We start from the raw sequence: 20,567 nt of genomic DNA, 5'->3' as shown, positions 1-20,567 counted from the left end.
GCCCTTGATGAGCTTAATAAGGAGACAGGCCCCCATGCTGCACTGCTGGATTACCAGATGAGTAGGATATGACAGTAGCCCTGGGCGGGATGCAGTGCCTTAGCTGCACCAGTGTCACTCATGTTTGTGTGTGCTCTTGGAGATAAGCCGAGACCAGGGCTGGTATTACGCTGCTGTCGGCTGTTGACTGCATGCAGCAAAGCCTCTCCGTCTACTGGGCTCAGAGGGACGTCTGTCTTCACCCCTCCACCCGTCCTAAATAATAAACCCAGGGCTGGGTGAGGCCAGGTCCCAAACTCCAATGACATGCCCCCAGGCCTCAGAATCATTCTACGACTCAGGTTCTTCTTATGAGAAACAAATGCTCCCCTACGGAACAACAGCAAAACGATGTTTGTAATTCAGTAGAACCGCTGGGGCACAGTAGCAATCGGGCCCCTGCATTTCAAATCATCAGCGATGCAAAGCAGCAGAGGAGGGATCCCAGCCCCTCCATAATTCACTTTCAGCCGGGGATCAGCACATGATGTCACACTGAAGCGGAAATGGCCACTGTCTTTTCCGTACAATCCCCTCGGCGCCAATAGTGACAAAATCTCATTGGAAGAAAAAAAAAGTCTGAACTGTGCGTGCCGCCCAGGGGACTGACTCAGATTAATGACTAAAACATCCTATTAGGATTCATCATGCGGAAGCCTGCTGGGTTTACTGGGGCCGGTGAAACAGCTTTGTGACAGATGAGTCACTTGTGTGCAGGTCTCACCGTGACCCTGAGTGCTCAGCCCCGTGACCTGCTGGGTATTCTATCAGCAGATGTAATGAGGGCCGGTCCAGGGGAACATATGCGTGACTGCATGCAGGGGCCAAAAACTGAACTGGGATCAACCGAATCAGCCGACCTGGCTGACAGAGACATCTAATGATGGTGTGGGATTCGTCAGCCCCACTCAGACAGGACTTGAATATGGTCCAACATACAGTTAGCTGGCTATATGCCAAGTGTGATTACTATAATGATTATGAGCATCCTTATGGAACAAAAAGGATGTCTATGTTTAAAAGGAACCTTTCAATTAGCATTAATTCATTGTTTGTCTGTATCCATGCACCTACATATGCAAATTAGTATGCAAAATAGACAGAAATAAGGAGGCTTTAATTGAGTTGACAGGTCTTAATTTCTTGAATGATTTGAACTGTTAATCTTAGATCATATCTATGCTAAGAAGCAGTGATTTGGGAGTTCAGGCATTTTACTGACATCACATTAGAAATGTCCTTAACTGCATTCATTCCATAACAATAAACTACATACATTGCAACTCATTATGCATTTGACAAAAGTACTGGTAAGTAGCCAACAGTAATGTAGCTAATTCACTAATTGGTGAAGTGATAAAACTTAACATAAAGGCACCACACCTGCTTGATCAATTCTTTTTATTGTGGGTTTCAATATAGGTGAAGTGTGAGACTGAAGGATGAGAGATGGATGAGGAGGAAAGGAAGTTGTGCATACGAGCTGGGGTACACTCATTAGCATGGGGGGTAGTGTGGATCTGTGCATGCGTGGATCTGTGCATATACCCAGCTGTGCATATAGTTACTTACAGTTGAAGTCGGAAGTTTACATATACTTAGGTTGGAATCATTAAAACTCGTTTTTCAACCACTCCACAAATTTCTTGTTAACAAACTATAGTTTTGGCAAGTCCGGTACGACATCTACTTTGTACATGACACAAGTAATTTTTTCCAACAGATGTTTACAGATAGATTATTTCACAATTCCAGTGGGTCAAAAGTAGACATACACTAAATGGACTGTGCCTTTAAACAACTTGGAAAATTCCAGAAAATTATGTCCTGGCTTTAGAAGCTTCTGATAGGCTAATTGACATAATTTGAGTCCATTGGAGGTGTACCTGTGGATGTATTTCAAGGCCTACCTTCAAACTCAGTGCCTCTTTGCTTGACCATGGGAAAATGAAAAGAAATCAGCAAAGACCTCAGAAAAAAAATTGTAGACCTCCACAAGTCTGGTTCATCCTTGGGAGCAATTTCCAAACGCCTGAAGGTACCACGTTCATCTGTACAAACAAAAGTACGTAAATATAAACACCATGGGACCACGCAGCCGTCACACCGCTCAGGAAGGAGATGCATTCTGTCTCCTAGAGATGAATGTACTTTGGTGCGAAGAGTGCAAATCAATCCCGGAACAGCCGCAAAGGACCTTGTGAAGATGCTGGAGGAAACAGCGACAAAAGTATCTATATCCACAGTAAAACGAATCCTACATCGACATAACCTGAAAGGCCGCTCAGCAAGGAAGAAGCCAATGCTCCAAAACCGCCATAAAAAAGCCAGACTACGGTTTGCAACTGCACACGGGGACAAAGATTGTACTTTTTGGAGAAATGTCCTCTGGTCTGATGAAACAAAAATAGAACTGTTTGGTCATAATGACCATCGTTGTGTTTGGAGGAAAAAGGGGGAGGCTTGCAAGCCGAAGAACACCATCCCAACTGTGAAGCACAGGGTGGCAGCATCATGTTGTGGGGGTGCTTTGCTGCAGGAGGGACTGCAGCAAAGTAGATGGCATCATGAGGCAGGAAAATTATGTGGATATATTGAAGCAACATCTCAAGACATCAGTCAGGAAGTTAAAGCTTGGTCGCAAATGGGTCTTCCAAATGGACAATGACCCCATGCATACTTCCAAAGTTGTAGCAAAATGGCTTAAGGACAACAAAGTCAAGGTATTGGAGTGACCATCACAAAGCCCTGACCTCAATCCTATAGATCATTTGTAGGCAGAACTGAAAAAGCATGTGTGAGCAAGGAGGCCTACAAACCTGACTCAGTCCCACCAGCTCTGTCAGGAGGAATGGGCCAAACTTCACCCAACTTATTGTGGGAAGCTTGTGGAAGGCTACCCAAAACGTTTAACCCAGGTTAAACAATTTAAAGGCAATGCTACCAAATACTAATTGAGTGTATGTAAACTTCTGACCCACTGGGAATGTGATGAAATAAAAAAAAGCTGAAATAAATCATTCTCTACTACTACTATTATTCTGACATTTCACATTAAAATAAAATGGTGATCCTAACTGACCTTAGACAGGGAATTTTTACTAAGATTAAATGTCAGGAATTGTGAAAAACTGAGTTTCAATGTATTTGGTAAAGGTGTACAGTATGTAAACTTCCGACTTCAACTGTATGTGTGTTGGGGTGTTTCAGTCATTGTATAGGTTGGTGTGGGAATACATAAGAGCCTACAGTATGATCGTTTACATGGGAGTGGATGTAATGCTCTTTTGTGTATGAGGTAGGTAGGGGGTACAGTACCTGTGTGTGTGTAGGTGGGATGTTCCTCCGTCCATAGATCCCCAAGAGGGCATCCCGTGCCAGGGAGACGTTGAACTTGACATACTTAGGATGGTGGATGGTGATGTGGAAACGCCAGAACAGACCGGGTGGAATGGCCTGGATCACCTCGGTACCAATGTCCACCTCCCCTCGGTCTATCGCTTTCCCCCTGTGGAATAGCTCCTTATCTATATGGTGTATAAACACACACACACACACACACACACACACACACACACACACACACACACACACACACACACACACACACACACACACACACACACACACACACACACACACACACACACACACACACACACACACACACACACACACACACACACACAAATGGATATAAACACAAATGAGAACAGCTTCTGTTGCTGCATGTAGATATTGGCTATCCCTCTTTACCTCTATCAGATAATGAGAGGAAATACAGGCAGACTTTAATCTGTTTCATTTCATTGCCACAACTAATAAATCCTCCTCTGTCCTTTTAGGAAACATTTTATCCTCATTGTCAGATGAAGCCCTACATCTTCTCAAACTGGAGCTAAAAAACTGTGAACAGACACAGAAACTAACCACATCCAATATGGTGTATCCAGGAGAAGACCAGCAAGCTACCGGATGCTTGTACAAACAACTCACACATCCAGGCGTGAACTAATTATTCTGTGCTGATAACCTCTGGTGTGAGCTCTCTGGCAGGTACGCCAACACACCAGGGTGTCACATTATTGATTCCCTCTCTCATGGCGGGTAACATGAGATCAGCTCAGCTCTACTGTACATATTAAGCTATATTCTATCTGTCTTGTGTCTTCTTACCTTCACATTACTCACTGTACAGAGAGCTCTGGAAACCACGTTTTTAAATGCGCTTTCATTTTATGTGTGGAATATTAAAAAGCATCTAAATGCACATACATGTCTTCAGTCTAGATATCGACGGACACGGATTGATCACACATTAGCCTCGACAACAACCTTGTGAAAAAGATTGGTTCGGTAATCATAGAAACTGGGCTCCAGAAACCTGGAGCAGGTGGACAAGGTAATGGTAGTGTTACTGTTGCTACCAGAATAGTTTTACTAGCTCAATCACTGTATAGCTGTGTGATGCTGTTTAGGAGAGGTGGTGTTTGGTCTGTGCCACTGCCACCACAGAACATATCACAGGTTAATGAAGGCATATCTAGCTCATGCTTCTCCTGCAGGCCATCTTACCTTACCCTGAACACAGGGTTCAGAGAGAAATTTGAAAAGTGCTTCAAAATAGTCTGACATACAAGCAAATTAATTCTCATAGCCTGAGGGGTATCCTGATAAAACAATTATTCCAGTAATCCATTTTCAATGAAACCGTCTTTTCAATTACAGTTTTAATTCCCCCTCCCCCTCACTTAATGGACATCTGAATAGAACAAGCTTTTAATATGTGGGTCTGTCTGTTGATTGAGACAATGCAAAATAATATGGTTATTCTATTTCCTGTAATCCCTCAGATCTATGCTGAGAATAATCTAATTGCTATTCTAAAGAACATTTGCAAACCAATTACAGGATCAATTATATATAGAGGACTGGGCCAACACAACATGCCCTCTAAAATCCCTTTTGATTCATCTTATTTTAACCAACATTCCATCTCGTTTTAATGCTTCCCATGTTTTTGCTAATGATTTAACCCATGGGGGAAAACGGTTCAATCAATGTTGTTTCCACATAATTTCAACAACGAAAAATCTATGTGATGACGTTGAATCAACGTGGAAAACTAATTGGATTTACAAAAACGTCAGGGAATTTTGTATTTTTTTCAACCAATTTTTAACCTGAAAAGGTTGGTAAAATTCCTAAAGTACCTCCATGTATCTGTAAGGTTCTATATTAATTTTCTTAGACAACCTTGTGTTCTGTTTCGTTATGTTCTTGAACGTAGCCCTGTCTTTAATTTTTGTTCTTTGATTTCACCTGTGTTAGTTACTCACCTAGTCTCTTCAGCCCCTTACTTAGTTCAGTTCATTCTGTTTGTGCCTTTGTGAGGTATTGTTTGTTTTGACTCTACTAATCCTTTTCCTAGCTTGTTTGTGAGAACCAAGGGCGGCAGGTAGCCAAGTGGTTAGAGCGTTGGACTAGTAACTGAAAGGTTGCAAGAAGAAATCCCTGAGCTGACAAGGTAAAAATCTGTTGTTCTGCCCCTGAACAAAGCAGTTAACCCACTGTTCCTAGGCTGTCACTGTAAATAAGAATTTGTTCTTAACTGACTTGCCTAGTTAAATAAAGTCAAAAAAACAGGTAAAGCCTTCAGGCCTAGTTTTGATTCACCTGCCTGTTTGCTTACCTGTGTATGACCATTGCCTGCCTGTGACCACAATTCCTGCCCTTTGCAATGGCAAAATAATCACCTGCGGTGCTCTGCGCGTGAATCTACAACTTTATCATCATGGAAAGAAACTGGAAGCAGTTTGAGACATGTTTTTTTTTCATGATGTTTTTAACATTTCCTGGAATTTAGTTGAATTCATCCCTGATGTTGAATTAGCCTTTTCTTACTACTATAAAGCATTCCTGAATGTATACAACAGGCACGCCCCTTTCAAACAATACAGAATTAAGGGAAGAGACAACCCTTGGTTTTCAGGGTTGGAATGGAATGCTTCGTGAAATGGAATGCTTCGTGGGTTAAAGCAAGATGGTCTGATTCAGCTGATTGGGTGGCTTTTAAACGCCTTGGAATCAGGGTGTGGCTATGACCTGAAAGCAGACCTCTACCTCAAATCTACTGCTGATAATCTGAATAATCCTTTCAAATATTGGCAAGTAATGAAAGGTTTAGAGTGCAAAAAAAGATGCACAGCTCCCTAAACAACTGCTGATTGACTCACAGGTGGTCACTGAGAGAACCTCTATTCTTAACTCTTTTAATCAAAATTTTCTTGATGCAGGCAGATTATTTGATAGGGTTAAAGGCTTACATGAGCCACCGGTGAAATGACCTGAACCTCCCGAGCATTCCATCTCCAGGTTCTCCTTCTCACCCGTCTCGGGTGTGTAGAGCTCTGAGATCAACTGATGTTAAAAAATAATAATAATAATAAAAAATATCCCCTGGCCCCGATGATCTAGACCCCCCCCTACTACAAAAAGCTGAAGACAACATTACTCCCCCTTTAACATACATATTTAACTTCACCCTAGAATGTAATAATCTCCAAGTTATGGAAATCAGCATTTATCCTACCTCTTTTGAATGAAAGTGATCCCACTACTGAATAACTATCTGCCAATATCTAAACAGTCTGTTCTGACAAAGGTATTGTAGTCCCTAGTCAATAAGCAGCTAAAAGTCCTACCTCCAGGAAAACAATATTTTGCGTGGTATGCAATCAGGTTTCAGGTCTAGCCACAGCACTGTCACAGAAACTTTGAAGGTTTTGAATGATATTCACTCTGCTCTGGATAAGTAGCTGCATTGAGTATCTGTATTCATAGACTTGTCAAAGGCATTTGTGACAGTGGACCACACTGTCTTGGTGCAGAGATTTGAAGTGTATTGGGATTACTGGTCATGCTCTGGAGTGGTTTGTGAACTACATGTCAAATTGAACCCAGTGTGTTAAGGCAGACGGTTGTCAGACACCGTGGAGTTGTGCTCGGATGTGCCTCAAGGATACATTTTAGGTCCTGTTTATTTTCTATATCAACATCATTGGGAGACATATTGAGACAGCTGATTTTTATGCAGATTACACTTCTCTATTCAAGTGGCAGCAGTTTGACAGCAGACAGCAGACAGCTTTTAACATCATTCAACAGAATCTGTATAATTTGAAGCTTGTTCTGAATTCCTCTGAAACAAAATGAATGGTATTTTCCAATACTAATCACTCTGAAAACCATGTAATTACTACCTTGGAATGACATTCTATAGAGCAAGTCAAAATGTACAAATATCTGGGAGTTTGGGTAGATGAAAAGTTGAGAACATTGTAGAGAACATTGTCAGGAAAATCAAGCTGCGTATTGGGTTTTATTACCGGCACAAAGCTTGATTTTCTTTTGCTGTCAGAAAATAGTTGATTTGTTGTACTTTTCTCTCTGTGTATACTATTTATGTGCGCGCCTCAAGCCCTACACTGAAGGCTCTTGGCTCTGTGTTTCATGCAGTCCTTCATTTTGTCACCAATCAGAGATGTCTAACTCACCATTGTGATCTCTACAGTGCTGTCGTGTAGACATCACTAGCAACACGCGGGCTCAAACACGGGTACATTCTTATTCATACTGAACAAAAATATAAATGCAACATGCTAAATTGTCAATGATTTTACTAAGTTACACTTCATATAAGGAAATCAGTCAATTGAAATGAATTCATTAGGCCCTAATCTATGGATTTCACATGAATGGGAATACAGATATGCATCTGTTGGTCACAGATAACTTAAAAGGTAGTGGCCTGGATCAGAAAACCAGTCAGTATCTGGTGTGACCACCATTTGCCTCATGCAGCGTGACAAATCTCCATTGCATAGAGTTAATCAGGCTGTTGATTGTGGCCTGTGGAATGTTGTCCCACTCCTCTTCAATGGTTGTGCGAAGTTGCTGGATATTGGAGGGAACTGGAACACGTTGTTGTACAGATCGATCTAGAACATCCGAAACATGCTCAATGGGTGACATGTCTGAGTATGCAGTGTTTGTTTCATAGAACAGGGAGGTTGTGAAGGGGAGCTGGCTGTAGGATCTCTGGTCTGAAAGAGTTAACAATGATGCTGTAGGCTGTAGCCTGCTAGGGGATTAAGCCACGCTCTCTTACTTTAATTAACTGCCCATGAAGCTCCTCCTGATTACTTCATTGTCAATGCATGCTAATGTGACCCGGCATAGCTATGCTACATTGTACCAGCCACAGAGTGCACACAGCCTTGTACACTGTGTCAATCTAGCAGTAGTACCTGCAGTGTTTCCTATTCCTCCCCTGTCAGAGGGCTATGATATGGAAATACTGAAACTCAGACACCAAGCTTTAACTGAGATTCATTATGTGCTTATGCAGGGCAATCCAATATTTTCATAACTGATTTGATTTTAATCTACTCTTCAACATTGTCCTAGTTGCAGAGAACATTTTCTGGTTCACGCACTTATAGAAATGGAATTGAATTATGTGGAATGGAACTGAATTATTTCACTCATTGCCGATATGGAACTGTATGTCTGCGGCGTTTGGGACCCCAGGGTTGGTCTGGTGTTATTGGAATAATTCTATTTCTCTATCTCGATGATTCTATGAGTTTATTTTTCTAAAATGGGACATTTCTATAATCAGATCTTTGTCGTGCTAATGGAGGCAATGCCCTGCGAACATGAGGTGTTTTAACTCGGGGATGACCTGTGCATCACCCGAGCAACCCACCCATCTACAGTACAGTACCGCACTCCTTTATCTGAAATGCAATTCAGCATCAGACAAGAGGAAAATAATTATCCCTGTCGAAACATATTGCATCCAACACGCTGGTTATGAAACAACAGGTTAATCATGTAAACACAGAGGAAGACAAATAGGATGAGAGAGCCCATGGAAAACCTCCTGAGGTAAAGCTCTTGCTCTAGTTTTTGTTGCGTGGTCTAACAGTGAGAATCAAAACCTAGAGGCTTCATAACATAAATCTTTGCCCACCACCGCTTACCTTTGTTGGTGTTGTTGAGGCCGGGCAAACCGAAGGGAGTGAAGGTTATGTCTATGCTCTCTGAGTCTCTGTTCAGTTTGCTTAGTCCATTCTCATAGAGCTGCCCATCCACTGGCTGCAGGTGCCAGGTCAGCCCAAACAAGTGCACTGCTGTAGGGGAGAGCCATGGTTTAGCATGGGACGGGAGGATTAGTGCTAGAAAGAGAAACTCAGGGCATTAATCATTCAAAACCTAAGAGTAAGACATCTGATTAAACCTGGCTGCCGAAAACACAGTAACTAAATACAGTATGGATGTGCTACAGGTTCCTCCACTTCGGCTGTATATCACAATATTAGTTATTTGACAGAGGACTAGTTATTAGGGCTGGGAGCGAGACACATTAACATACTGTTTCTAAGACATCCTGCTGCTCCTATGCTTATTACAACACCGTAAAGCAATTGTACATCATTAGTATTCTATTTTTCGCCTTTCATTCATAACAACTTCACTTTCTTTTCAGCTACTACATCGAAATGTGATAAAACAAACCAAAATAACCTTGTTTTTTTTTACTAGATATAAGACTGGTAGCTTACAGTATGAGGTTCATGAAATCTATTTAATGGAATATTGATAAGAAAGGGGGGATAAACTATGTGCCTCTCTAAGTAATGGATTGGTCAAAATTAAAAATGAATTTAATGTGCGGCTATGGAATGTAATTAATTGAGAAAGATTCAAAAATGTAATTCCACCACCACAATGTTTGGCTCATCGTTTACAATATGTCAAAACAGAGATCCCTAATGTAGTTCCATTCCCAGTAATCCAAGGAGCATTTCTAAGACTGGCAGAGCCAGTTCCCCACTTGCAGAGTAAGCATTCAAATCTATTTGGGTAAAAAAGTTCTGGGATAATTTGGAAGTCATTTAAATAGTTAAGAGTGGCAGAAAATTCAGAAATGGACAAACCTCTCATGGTTTCCCAACCTACAACAGACAAATCTTTGCATTGGGATGCACCCCAACTCTTGTCCCTATAATAACGTAGGAGTGGTTACAAAGGTGAACAATGTGCCGGACTACAGGAAGACTAGTTGTCTTCATTCTGTCAGCTAATGGGGATCCTAATCAAACCAAACAAAGGCATAACACGCACAGAGACATGCACTAACTACAAAGATATCAACAAAGATATACACACAACCTGCAATAATTTCAAAGATTTTACTGAGTTACACTTCATATAAGGAAATCAGTCAATTGAAAACAATTAATTAGGCCCTAATCTATGGATTTCACATGACTGGGAATACAGATATGCATCTGGTGGTCACATATACCTTAAAAAAAGTAGGGACATGGATCAGAAAACCAGTCAGTATCTGGTGTGACCACTATCTGCCTCATGCAGCACAACACATCTCCTTTGACATAGAGTTGATCAGGTTGTGGATTGTGGACTGTAGAATGTTATCCCACTCCTCTTCAATGGCTGTGCAAACTTGCTGGATATTGGTGGGAACTGGAACAGGCGGTCGTACACGTCAATCAAAAACATCCCAAACATATTCAATGAGTGACATGTCTGGTGAGTATGCAGGCCATGGACGAACTGGGACATTTTAAGCTTCCAGGAATTGTGTGCAGATCCTTGTGACATTGGGCCGTGCATGATCATGCTGAAACATGAGGTGATGGAGGCAGATGAATGGCACAACAATGGGCCTCAGGATCTCGTCATGGTATCTTTGTGCATTCAAATAGCTTATGCATGCCCATACCATATCCCCACCGCCACCATGGGGCACTCTGTTCACAACGTTGACCTCAGCAAACCACTCGCCCATACAACGCCATACACACACGCTGGCTGCCATCTGCCCGTTACAGTTGAAACCGGGATTCATCCGTGAAGAGCACACTTCTCCAGCATGCCAGTGGCCATTGAAGGTGAGCATTTGCCCACTAAAGTCGGTTACAACGCCAAACTTCAGGAAGGTCAAGACCCTGGTGAGGATGACGAGCACGCAGATTAGCTTCCCTGAGACGTTTTATTGATAGTTTGTGCAGAAATTCTTCGGTTGTGCAAACCCACAGTTACATCAGCTGTCCAGGTGGCTGGTCTCAGATGATCACGCAGGTGAAGAAGCCGCATGTGGAGGTCCTGAGCTGGTGTGGTTACATGTGGTTTGCGGTTGGACGTACGGCCAACTTCTCTACAACGACGTTGTGGCGATATATGGTAGAGAAATGAACATTCAATTATGTGGCAACAGCTCTGGTGGACATTCCTGCCATCAGCATGCCAATTTCATGAGACATTGGTGGCATTGTGTTGTGTGGCCTTTCATTGTCCCCAGCACAAGGTGCACCTGTGTGATGACCATGCTGTTTAAATCAGCTTCTTGATATGCCACACCTGTCAGGTGGATGAATTACCTTGGCAAACGATAAATGCTAACCAACGGGGATGTAAACAAATTTGTGCACAACATTTTAGAGAAATAAGATTTTTTGCATATGGAACATTTCTGGGATCTTTTACTTCAGCTTATGAAACTTTACATGTTGAGTTTATATTTTTGTTCAGTATAATTTCAGAACAAAACAGAAAGACCTAACTACCAAAGGGAGAGAGGAGAGCAGGATAATTAGTAGCTAACTACTATACCACCTGATTCATAAGCCTTAACAAACCACTAACCCAGCAGGACTCCTCTGCACTGATTAGCCATGGTGGAGACAGAGTATGTTTCAGAAAGGTGCTGCTCTGTATAACAGCCATTCACTCACTAGTGCAGCATTTAGATACGCAGATCAATGTAATTCACCCCTGACCGCTTCAAAGCCTTTTCCTTTTCATCTATCTTTAAAACGCAGCTAGGCCAGTCATATTGGCGGAAGGTCTTAAAGAATGCCTGTTGAAAAATATTGTTTTTTTTAGCAGCCAGCTGAGTGGGAATGCCTAATTAGAGTGAAAGTAGTTCACACCAATTTGCATCTGTTTTACATATTCAGTGGAAGAATAATTGATAGTACCTGCTTTTAAAATGTATAATGCACATAATGATTATGCAGTTTAGAGGGAAAAATTAGATTAAACTCTTGTCTTCTACTTGGGTAGACCCAGAGAAACAGACAGCTGTATAGTTGTAATGAAATTGAGAGAGAAACATATCGCCACAATAATAGATAAGAGTTTTGTTTGGGGTCTGCCAATAATGAGGCAGAGACAATTTGATTAAATATTCTCTGTAAATAAGAAAGAGAGGGAATGTTTGGCTCAGGAGGCAACTGCAGTGTCCTCCTTATTAAGCTGCTTTGAACTATTGTCTTGTAACTTGTTAATTGATTCAGGCCAAACCGTATAATCACATTATGATCCTCTTGTTGCTAATAAACAGACATTTAAAAAACTACAATCATTTTTGCTTTACAGGAAAATAATTGGTAATCTAAAATAAATGATAAATCAACAAAGCAAAGTATTCTCCAATACACCAACACAACCCAAAACGAATATACTGTTGACAAATGAAGTCTGATGGAAAAGTACAACATGTATATTTTAGAACTATATTGTTTCCCATAAACACAGTAGGAGATGTGACCTTTAAAGGACAATAGACCAAAATAGCTACTTGCACCTTTCACTGCACATTTATGATGAGTCTTATTCCGATTTAGAGGAATAAAGTAGAGAAAACCCAGAGCTAAATGCCTAAAGAATCACACCGCCCAATTATGTTTTATCAATAGCTGTTCTCCTTTGACAGGCAACACTTTAAACTAGCCAGTGAGTATGCCCAGAAAGAATGAAATCGCAAAACTCATGAGCAGCGTGTTTGGAGGGCAAAATTAGGTTATGTTCAACAGTTGACCTACAACCCTGGGTCCCCATGATGATACCATTGTCTTAAAGTAGCTACAAATCAGGGCTTTATCCATGTGATAGTGAGATTACTGGGGGCATCAGTTTGCATTACTCTGTATTGGTGCCCTGCAGAGATCTGTGGGAAGACTTTGGGGAGGGGTAATGGAAAGCAAGCGCTGGATTGGATTCTCAGCAGGGGGCTGGATGTGCAGGATCCAAACCACTCTTGTTTCAAACAGACCGGGAATCCAATGAGTATTTTTCTAAACGCAGTTCAGCTCACGGACCAAAAGCATCAAATGGAACTAGCTGCCTCCCACACCATATTAGCTAATGAGTTACTATTAGTAGTACTAAACTCAGCAAAAAAGAAACGTCCCTTTTTCAGGACCCTGTCTTTCAAAGATAATTCAATTCATAAAAATCCAAATAACTTCACAGATCTTCATTGTAAAGGGTTTAAACACTGCTTCCCATGCTTGTTCAATGAACCATAAACAATTAATGAACATGCACCTGTGGAACGGTCGTTAAGACACAAACAGCTTACAGACGGTAGGCAATTAAGGTCACAGTTATGAAAACTTAGGACACTAAAGAGGCCTTTCTACTGACTCTGAAAAACACCAAAAGAAAGATGCCCAGGGTCCCTGCTCATCTGCGTGAACGTGCCTTAGGCATGCTGCAAGGAGGCATGAGGACTGCAGATGTGGTCAGGGCAATAAATTGCAATGTCCGTACTGTGAGACGCCTAAGACAGCGCTACAGGGAGACAGGATGGACAGCCTCTGTCCTCGCAGTGGCAGACCACATGTAACAACACCTGCACAGGATCGGTACATCCTAACATCACACCTGTGGAACAGGTACCGGAACGCACAATCCCTCCATCAGTGCTCAGACTCTCAGCCTATTGAGGACAGAGTCTGGACTCATTGGCTTGTAGGCCTGTTGTAAGGCAGGTCCACACCAGACATCACCGGCAAAAACATTGCCTATGGGCACAAACCCACCGTTCCTGAAGCAAACAGGACTGGCAAAAAGTGCTATTCACTGAAACAAATTGCTCTTCGCAGGTTTGTCTCACCAGGGGTGATGGTCGGATTTGTGTTTATCATCGAAGAGATGAGCGTTACACCGAGGCCTGTACTCTGGAGCGAGATCGATTTGGAGGTGGAGGGTCCATCATGGTTTGGGACGGTGTGTCACAGCATCATCATACAGAGCTTGTTGTCATTGCAGGCAATCTCAACGCTGTGCGTTACAGGGAAGACATCCTCCTCCCTCATGAGGTACCCTTCCTGCAGACTCATCCTGACATGACCCTCCAGCATGACAATTCCACCAGCCATACTGCTAGTTTTGTGTGTGATTTCCTGCAAGACAGGAATGTCAGTGTTCTGCCATGGCCAGCGAAGAGCCCGGATCTCAATCCCATTGAGAACGTTTGGAACCTGTTGGAACGGAGGGTGGGGGCTAGGGCCATTCCCCCCAGAAATGTTCGGGAACTTACCCCACTCTTCCATTAAGGCACCTGTAACATCTCACAGCAAGAACTGGCAAATCTGGTGCAGTCCATGAGGAGGGGATGCACTGCAGTACTTAATGCAGCTGGTGGCCACACCAGATACTGACCCCACCTTTGTTTAGGGACACATTATTCCATTTCTGTTTGTCACATGTCTGTGGAACTTCTTCAGTTTATGTCTCAGTTGTTGAATCTTGTTATGTTCGTACAAATATTTACGCGTTAAGTTTGCTGAAAATAAATGCAGTTGACAGTGAGAGAACGTTTCTTTAGTAGTGGTACAACTGAACAGTTGCAGTAGAAAGAGTTGAAGTGACTTCCACTGACTTACAGTGCATTCGGAAAGTATTCAGACCCCTTGACTTTTGGATTGAGTAAAAAAAAATCGTCATCAATCTACACACAATACCCCATAAACAGATTTCTCAAGTATTCAGACCCTTTGCTATGAGACTTGAAACTGAGCTCAGGTGCATCCTGTTTCCATTGATCATCCTTGAGATATTTCTACAAGTTGATTGGAGTCCAGTTGTGGTAAATTCAATTGATTATTGATTGGACATGTTTTGGAAAGGTACACACCTGTCTATATAAGGTCCTACATTTGACAGTGCATGTCAGAGCAAAATCCAAGCCACGAGGTCAAAGGAATTGTCCGTATTGTCCGATCTGGGGAAGGGTACCAAAACATTTCTCCAGCATTGAAGGTCCCCAAGAACACAGGGGCCTCCATCATTCTTAAATGGAAGAAGTTTGGAACCACCAAGACTCTTCCTAGAGGTGGACGCCTGGCCAAACTGAGCAATCGGCGGAGAAGGGCCTTGGTCAGAGAGGTGGTCACTCTGACAGAGCAATAGTGGAGATGGGAGAACATTCCAGAAGGATAACTATCTCTGCATCATTCCACCAATTAGGCCCTTATGGTAGAGTGGCCTGACGGAAGCCACTCCTCAGTAAAAGGCACCTGACAGCCCACTTGGAGTTTGCCAAAAGGCACCTAAAGGACTCTCAGACTATGAGAAACAAGATTCTTTGGTCTGATAAAACCAAGATTGAACTCTTTGGCCTGAATGCCAAGCGTCACGTCTGGAGGAAACCTGGCACCATCCCTAAGGTGAAGCATGGTGAGGGCAGCATCATGCTGTGGGGATGTTTTTCTGCAGTGACTTGTAGACCAGTCAGGATTGAGGGAAAGATGAACAGAGCACAGTACAGAGAGATCCTTGATGAAAACCTGCTCCAGAGCACTCAGGACCTCAGACTGGGGTGAAGGTTCACCTTCCAACAGGACAATGACCCTAAGCAAACAGCCAAGACAACGCAGGAGTGGCTTCGGGATAGGTTTCTGAATGTCCTTGAGTGGCCCAACCAGAGTCCGGACTTGAACCCGATCGAACATCTCTGGAGAGACCTGAAACTAGCTGTGCAGCGACGCTCCCCATCCAACCTGACAGATCTTGACAGGGTCTGCAGAGATGAATGGGAAACTCCCCAAATACAGGTGTGCCAAGCTTGTAGCGTCATACCCAGGAAGACTCAAGGCTGTAATCGCTGCCAAAGGTGCTTCAACAAAGTACTGAGTAAAGGATCAGAATACTTATGTAAATGTGATATCAAATAATTATACATTTGCAAAAATGTCTTACAACCTATTTTTACTTTGTCATTATGGGGTATTGTGTATAGATTGTTGAGGGGAAAAACAACTATTTAATCTAGTTTAGAATAAGGCTGTCATGTAACAAAATGTGGAAAAAGTCAACGGGTCTGAATACTTTCCGAATGCACTGTATACTGTATTTAGTACTGCACTGTAAGGGTTCTACATGGAACCCAAAATAATTATACCTGGAACAAAAAAGTGTTCTTAAAAGGGGTTTTCTATGGGGACAGCCGAATAACCCTTTTTGGTTCTAGATGGCACCTTTTTTTCTAAGAGTGTATCACTTTGCAAATGAATAGATTAATATTCATGATACAGCAATACTGTTGTGATGGCACTTACAGTGCCTTCAGAAAGTATTTATTCCCCTTGACTTATTCCACATTTTGTTGTGTTACAGCCTGAATTCAACATGTTTTTTTCTTCTTTTTTCTCTCACCCATCTACACATAATACCCCATAAAAGTGAAAACATGTTTTTAGACATTTTTGCAAGTGTATCGAAAATGAAATACAGAAATATCTCATTTACATAAGTATTCACACCACTGAATCAATACATGCTAGAATCACCTTTGGCAGTGATTACAGCTGTGAGTCTTTCTGGGTATGTCTCTAAGAGCTTTGCACACCTGGATTGTAAAATATTTGCCCTTCTTTTTTCTTTCTTCAAGCTCTGTCAAGTTGGTTGTTGATCATTGTTAGACAGCCATTTTCAAATTTTGCTATTCATTTTCAAGTCAATACAAGTCAAAACTGTAACAAGGCCACTCAGGAACATTCAATGTTGTCTTGGTAAGCAAATCCAGTGTATATTTGGCCTTGTTTTAGGTTATTGTTCTGCTGAAGGGGTGAATTCATCTCCCAGTGTCTGGTGGAATGCAGAGTGAACCAGGTTTTCCTCTAGGATGTTGCCTGTACTTCGCTCCATTCCATTTCTACTTACCCTGAAAAACTCCGCAGTCCGATTACAAGCATACCCATAACATGATGCAGCCACCACTAGACATGAACATATGGAGAGTGGTATTCCGTAATGTGTTGTATTGGATTTACCCTGAACATATTACAAGCATACCCATAACATGATGCAGCCACCACTAGACATGAACATATGGAGAGTGGTATTCCGTAATGTGTTGTATTGGATTTACCCTGAACATATTACAAGCATACCCATAACATGATGCAGCCACCACTAGACATGAACATATGGAGAGTGGTATTCAGTAATGTGTTGTATTGGATTTACCCTGAACATAACACTTTGTATTCAGGACAAAACGTTAATTGCTTTGTTGCAAACAGGATGCATGTTTTTGGAATATTTTTTATTCTGTACAGGCTTCCTTCTTTTCACTCTGTCAATTAGGTTAGTGTTGTGGAGTAACTACAGTGTTGTTGATCCACCCTCAGTTTTCTCCTATCACAGCCATTAAACTACGTACAGTAACTGTTTTAATGTCACCATGGTCCTCATGGAGAAATCCCTGATTGTTTTCCTTCGTCTCGGGTAACTGAGTTAGGAAGGACGCCTGTACCTTTGTAGTGACTGGGTGTATTGATATACTATCCAATGTGTAATTAATAACTTCACCATGCTCAAAGGGATATTCAATGTCTGCTTTTTTATTTTTACACATCTACTAATAGGTGACCTTCTTAGCGAGGCATTGGAAAACCTACCCGGTCTTTGTGTTTGAATCTGTGTTTGAAACTGGCTGCTCGACTGACAGACCTTACAAATCATTTTATGTGTGGGGTACAGATGAGCCAGTCATTAATAAAATAATATTACATACTTTTATTGCACACAGAGTGAGTCCATGAAACTTATTATGTGACTTGTTAAGCCAACTTTTACTCCTGAACTTATTTAGGCTTGCCATAACAAAGGCGTTGAGTACTTATTGACTCAAGACATTTCAGCTTTTCATGTTGTATTAATTTGTACAATTATGGAGTATTGAGTGTAGGCCAGTAACACAAAATCTCAATTTAATCCCTTTTAACTTCAAGCTGTAACACAACAAAATATGGAAAAAGTCAAGGGGTGTGAATACTTTCTGAAGGCACTGTATACTATAGGGCCAGTAGCAAAAATTATTCTGCCACTATAATTTAAAAAAGAGGATGGAATTGGATTGTGTTGCATTAAAGCTATGGGTGACAGTCACCTACTGTAACACTAGCAGCAAGTCATCTGAAAGTAAAGACCTGCTTAATCAGGTGAGACCCCACATTGGCACGGTGACACCAGAGGACAAAACATGAAAGGTAAGACGTACTTGGCTCTTTTTGTCAATATGGCTGCCAGTATGCAGACGTTTGACACTTTGTACTGTTAAAAAGGTGTTCTCTAAGGAACTGAACCAGAGACAGTCAGCTCTGGTGGGCATAATGGCAAAAATATCAAATTATGGTTATTCTTACCACATTATCATGGCAGATTGATTTGTGTGTTCATTACTACCAGAACATGTTTCAGTATGACATATAGCCTCTGCCTTCGGTCTCTATTGTTGTCCAATACCAGGAAGAGGTTCATTAAATATGGTTGAGTACGGGGAAAAGATACTTCCTAATACCAGTGTGATTAGTATTAGTCCTACACCTACTGTCCTCAAAGTCCCTTCTGAGCTTCAGGAGAGGTGTCAGTTCCAGTAGATTGGCACTTGATCTAAACTTCCCTGTACTGGGTGAAATAATTCACTGCCTGCCCCCTGCACCCCAGCCTCCGTTCTCTTCAAAAAGGGCATTGTTTGGTTTATAGAGCCGCGACCAGAATACTAATGAGATACTGAAGAGAAAATGGATCGATCAATACGATCACAATGAGGCATGAAAGGTCTGCTACCTTCAAGGCAAGTCGCCTAGAATCATAAATTCCATGGCTGCCCGGTTCCCTTTCAACACAGAGACTCTGACTCTGACCCTTTGACATTACTCAGTCTTATTGATCCTAACACTTTTCAGTCTGTTAAACCAATACCACAGCTGACAGCTATCCTTTACAGCGCCCTAATGAACTGAAAAAATATAAACGTTTAATTTTCTCCCAGGAACATTGTTCCCCTTTCTGAGTCACAGTCTGTCAATACACCTTGGAGAGAGATATCTAAACTTCATTAGGGCTTTTCTTTTACTCAATACCAAAGCAACTCCTCAAAAGGTAGGTGAGTTTTATTGCTTATAAGTTATTGCACTCATAAACAGGTGAAGTGTTGCAGTTAGAAGAACCGCTGTGGGATAACTCAATCACAGACACAGAGGAGAGAGAAAGTGGTGATGGCGGTGGTTGAGGTGGCAGGGGAGACATGGTTCCTTCCTGCATTGACAGCATTCTGACAGGCAACGGTAACTTTCTCTTCAGCGCATATCACCTCTGGGTCTGTGGGTGACATTTTGGAGTATTTTTAATTAGCATCAGGTTGTCCCCTTAGTGAATTAAGAGTGTTTCTGAGGATAATGGAGTAGTTGGTATTTGCTCCCAGTCAGAATCAGACAGTGTGGCTTACCGTGCTATATCAGCAGTATGCCTGCATGTTCTTCTGTTTCTCTAATCTCATCATTCATTCATCGCCCTGGGGCTTGTGTGCATTCTCTAAGTATGACACAATGACATGTCACGGTTGTCTTTGAGGCATTTCTCTCATTATGTTGTGAGGTCAAAGGAAAATTCAGTTGCAGCTTAAATAGCTGTATGGTGGGGGTCTACAAATTGTCAAATGCAGATTGTCCTGGATTGTTACTGGCCCTACCACCTACTAGATTTCTACGCTTTCTGTTCAAACAGCGATGCATTTTTCTTCAGAATAGTGGAGAATAAAGTGGGATGTGCCCTACCCAAGCACCAGTGTGTTATCTTTTGTTTTAATGTTGTGCTAGAATTGGAACACATCACAATAATTTGCAAATCAGTTACAAATGATATATTCACCATGTGATTTGGCAAAATGTGTATAAATGTGCTTGGGATGGAGTCTTATGAAGACAAATATTGTCCATTTAAAACATACATGCTCAGCAGTAAACAAAGCAAATCGCTGAAATGCAAACTGCTCCCGCCCAGCCACTGCTGTCCTGCTGTGACTACAGCAAACAAATACCGTGCTGATGTCTCTTCTGGGGTCTGGACTAGCATTAACCAAAACAGATAAATACAGTAGATAAATAAATAACAGGGTTGATCACACCAATGGTACCATCAAGCAAAGCCATAAAGGCCTGTGTCAAGGCACAGAGAGAGCCATGTTTTCTGTGATTTGTGGTGACTGGCACCTTCCATGTTCACTGAGATTTGTGATGTTTTACCACCGAGCAGAGACTTGTGGGTGATAGATATGCCACCTTTGTTATTTACTTGACATTTTTATGTAGAATAGCAACATTATTCGTGATGACAGTACATCTGGTTGTTTACGATTT

The 20,567-nt window shown here is 41.9% G+C and overlaps 1 protein-coding gene across 1 annotated transcript in view; it reads right to left on the bottom strand.

The window, feature by feature from the left end:
* The window catches only part of LOC109892602 (teneurin-1), a 223,541-nt gene that overhangs the window by 99,702 nt on the left and 103,272 nt on the right, over positions 1-20,567 (bottom strand). Inside the window, exons 6-7 of the mRNA XM_020485263.2 lie at positions 9,087-9,236; positions 3,358-3,566 (exon numbers count right to left, since the gene is read on the bottom strand). Of these exons, the coding sequence (XP_020340852.1) occupies positions 3,358-3,566; positions 9,087-9,236 (359 nt within the window). The remainder of the gene's footprint in view (positions 1-3,357; positions 3,567-9,086; positions 9,237-20,567) is intronic.

This window comes from Oncorhynchus kisutch, linkage group LG6, assembly GCF_002021735.2.
Source record: "Oncorhynchus kisutch isolate 150728-3 linkage group LG6, Okis_V2, whole genome shotgun sequence".
NCBI lineage: Eukaryota > Metazoa > Chordata > Actinopteri > Salmoniformes > Salmonidae > Oncorhynchus > Oncorhynchus kisutch.
Note: the sequence above shows the minus strand (reverse complement) of the source record. Positions and strands in the feature narration are given on the sequence as shown.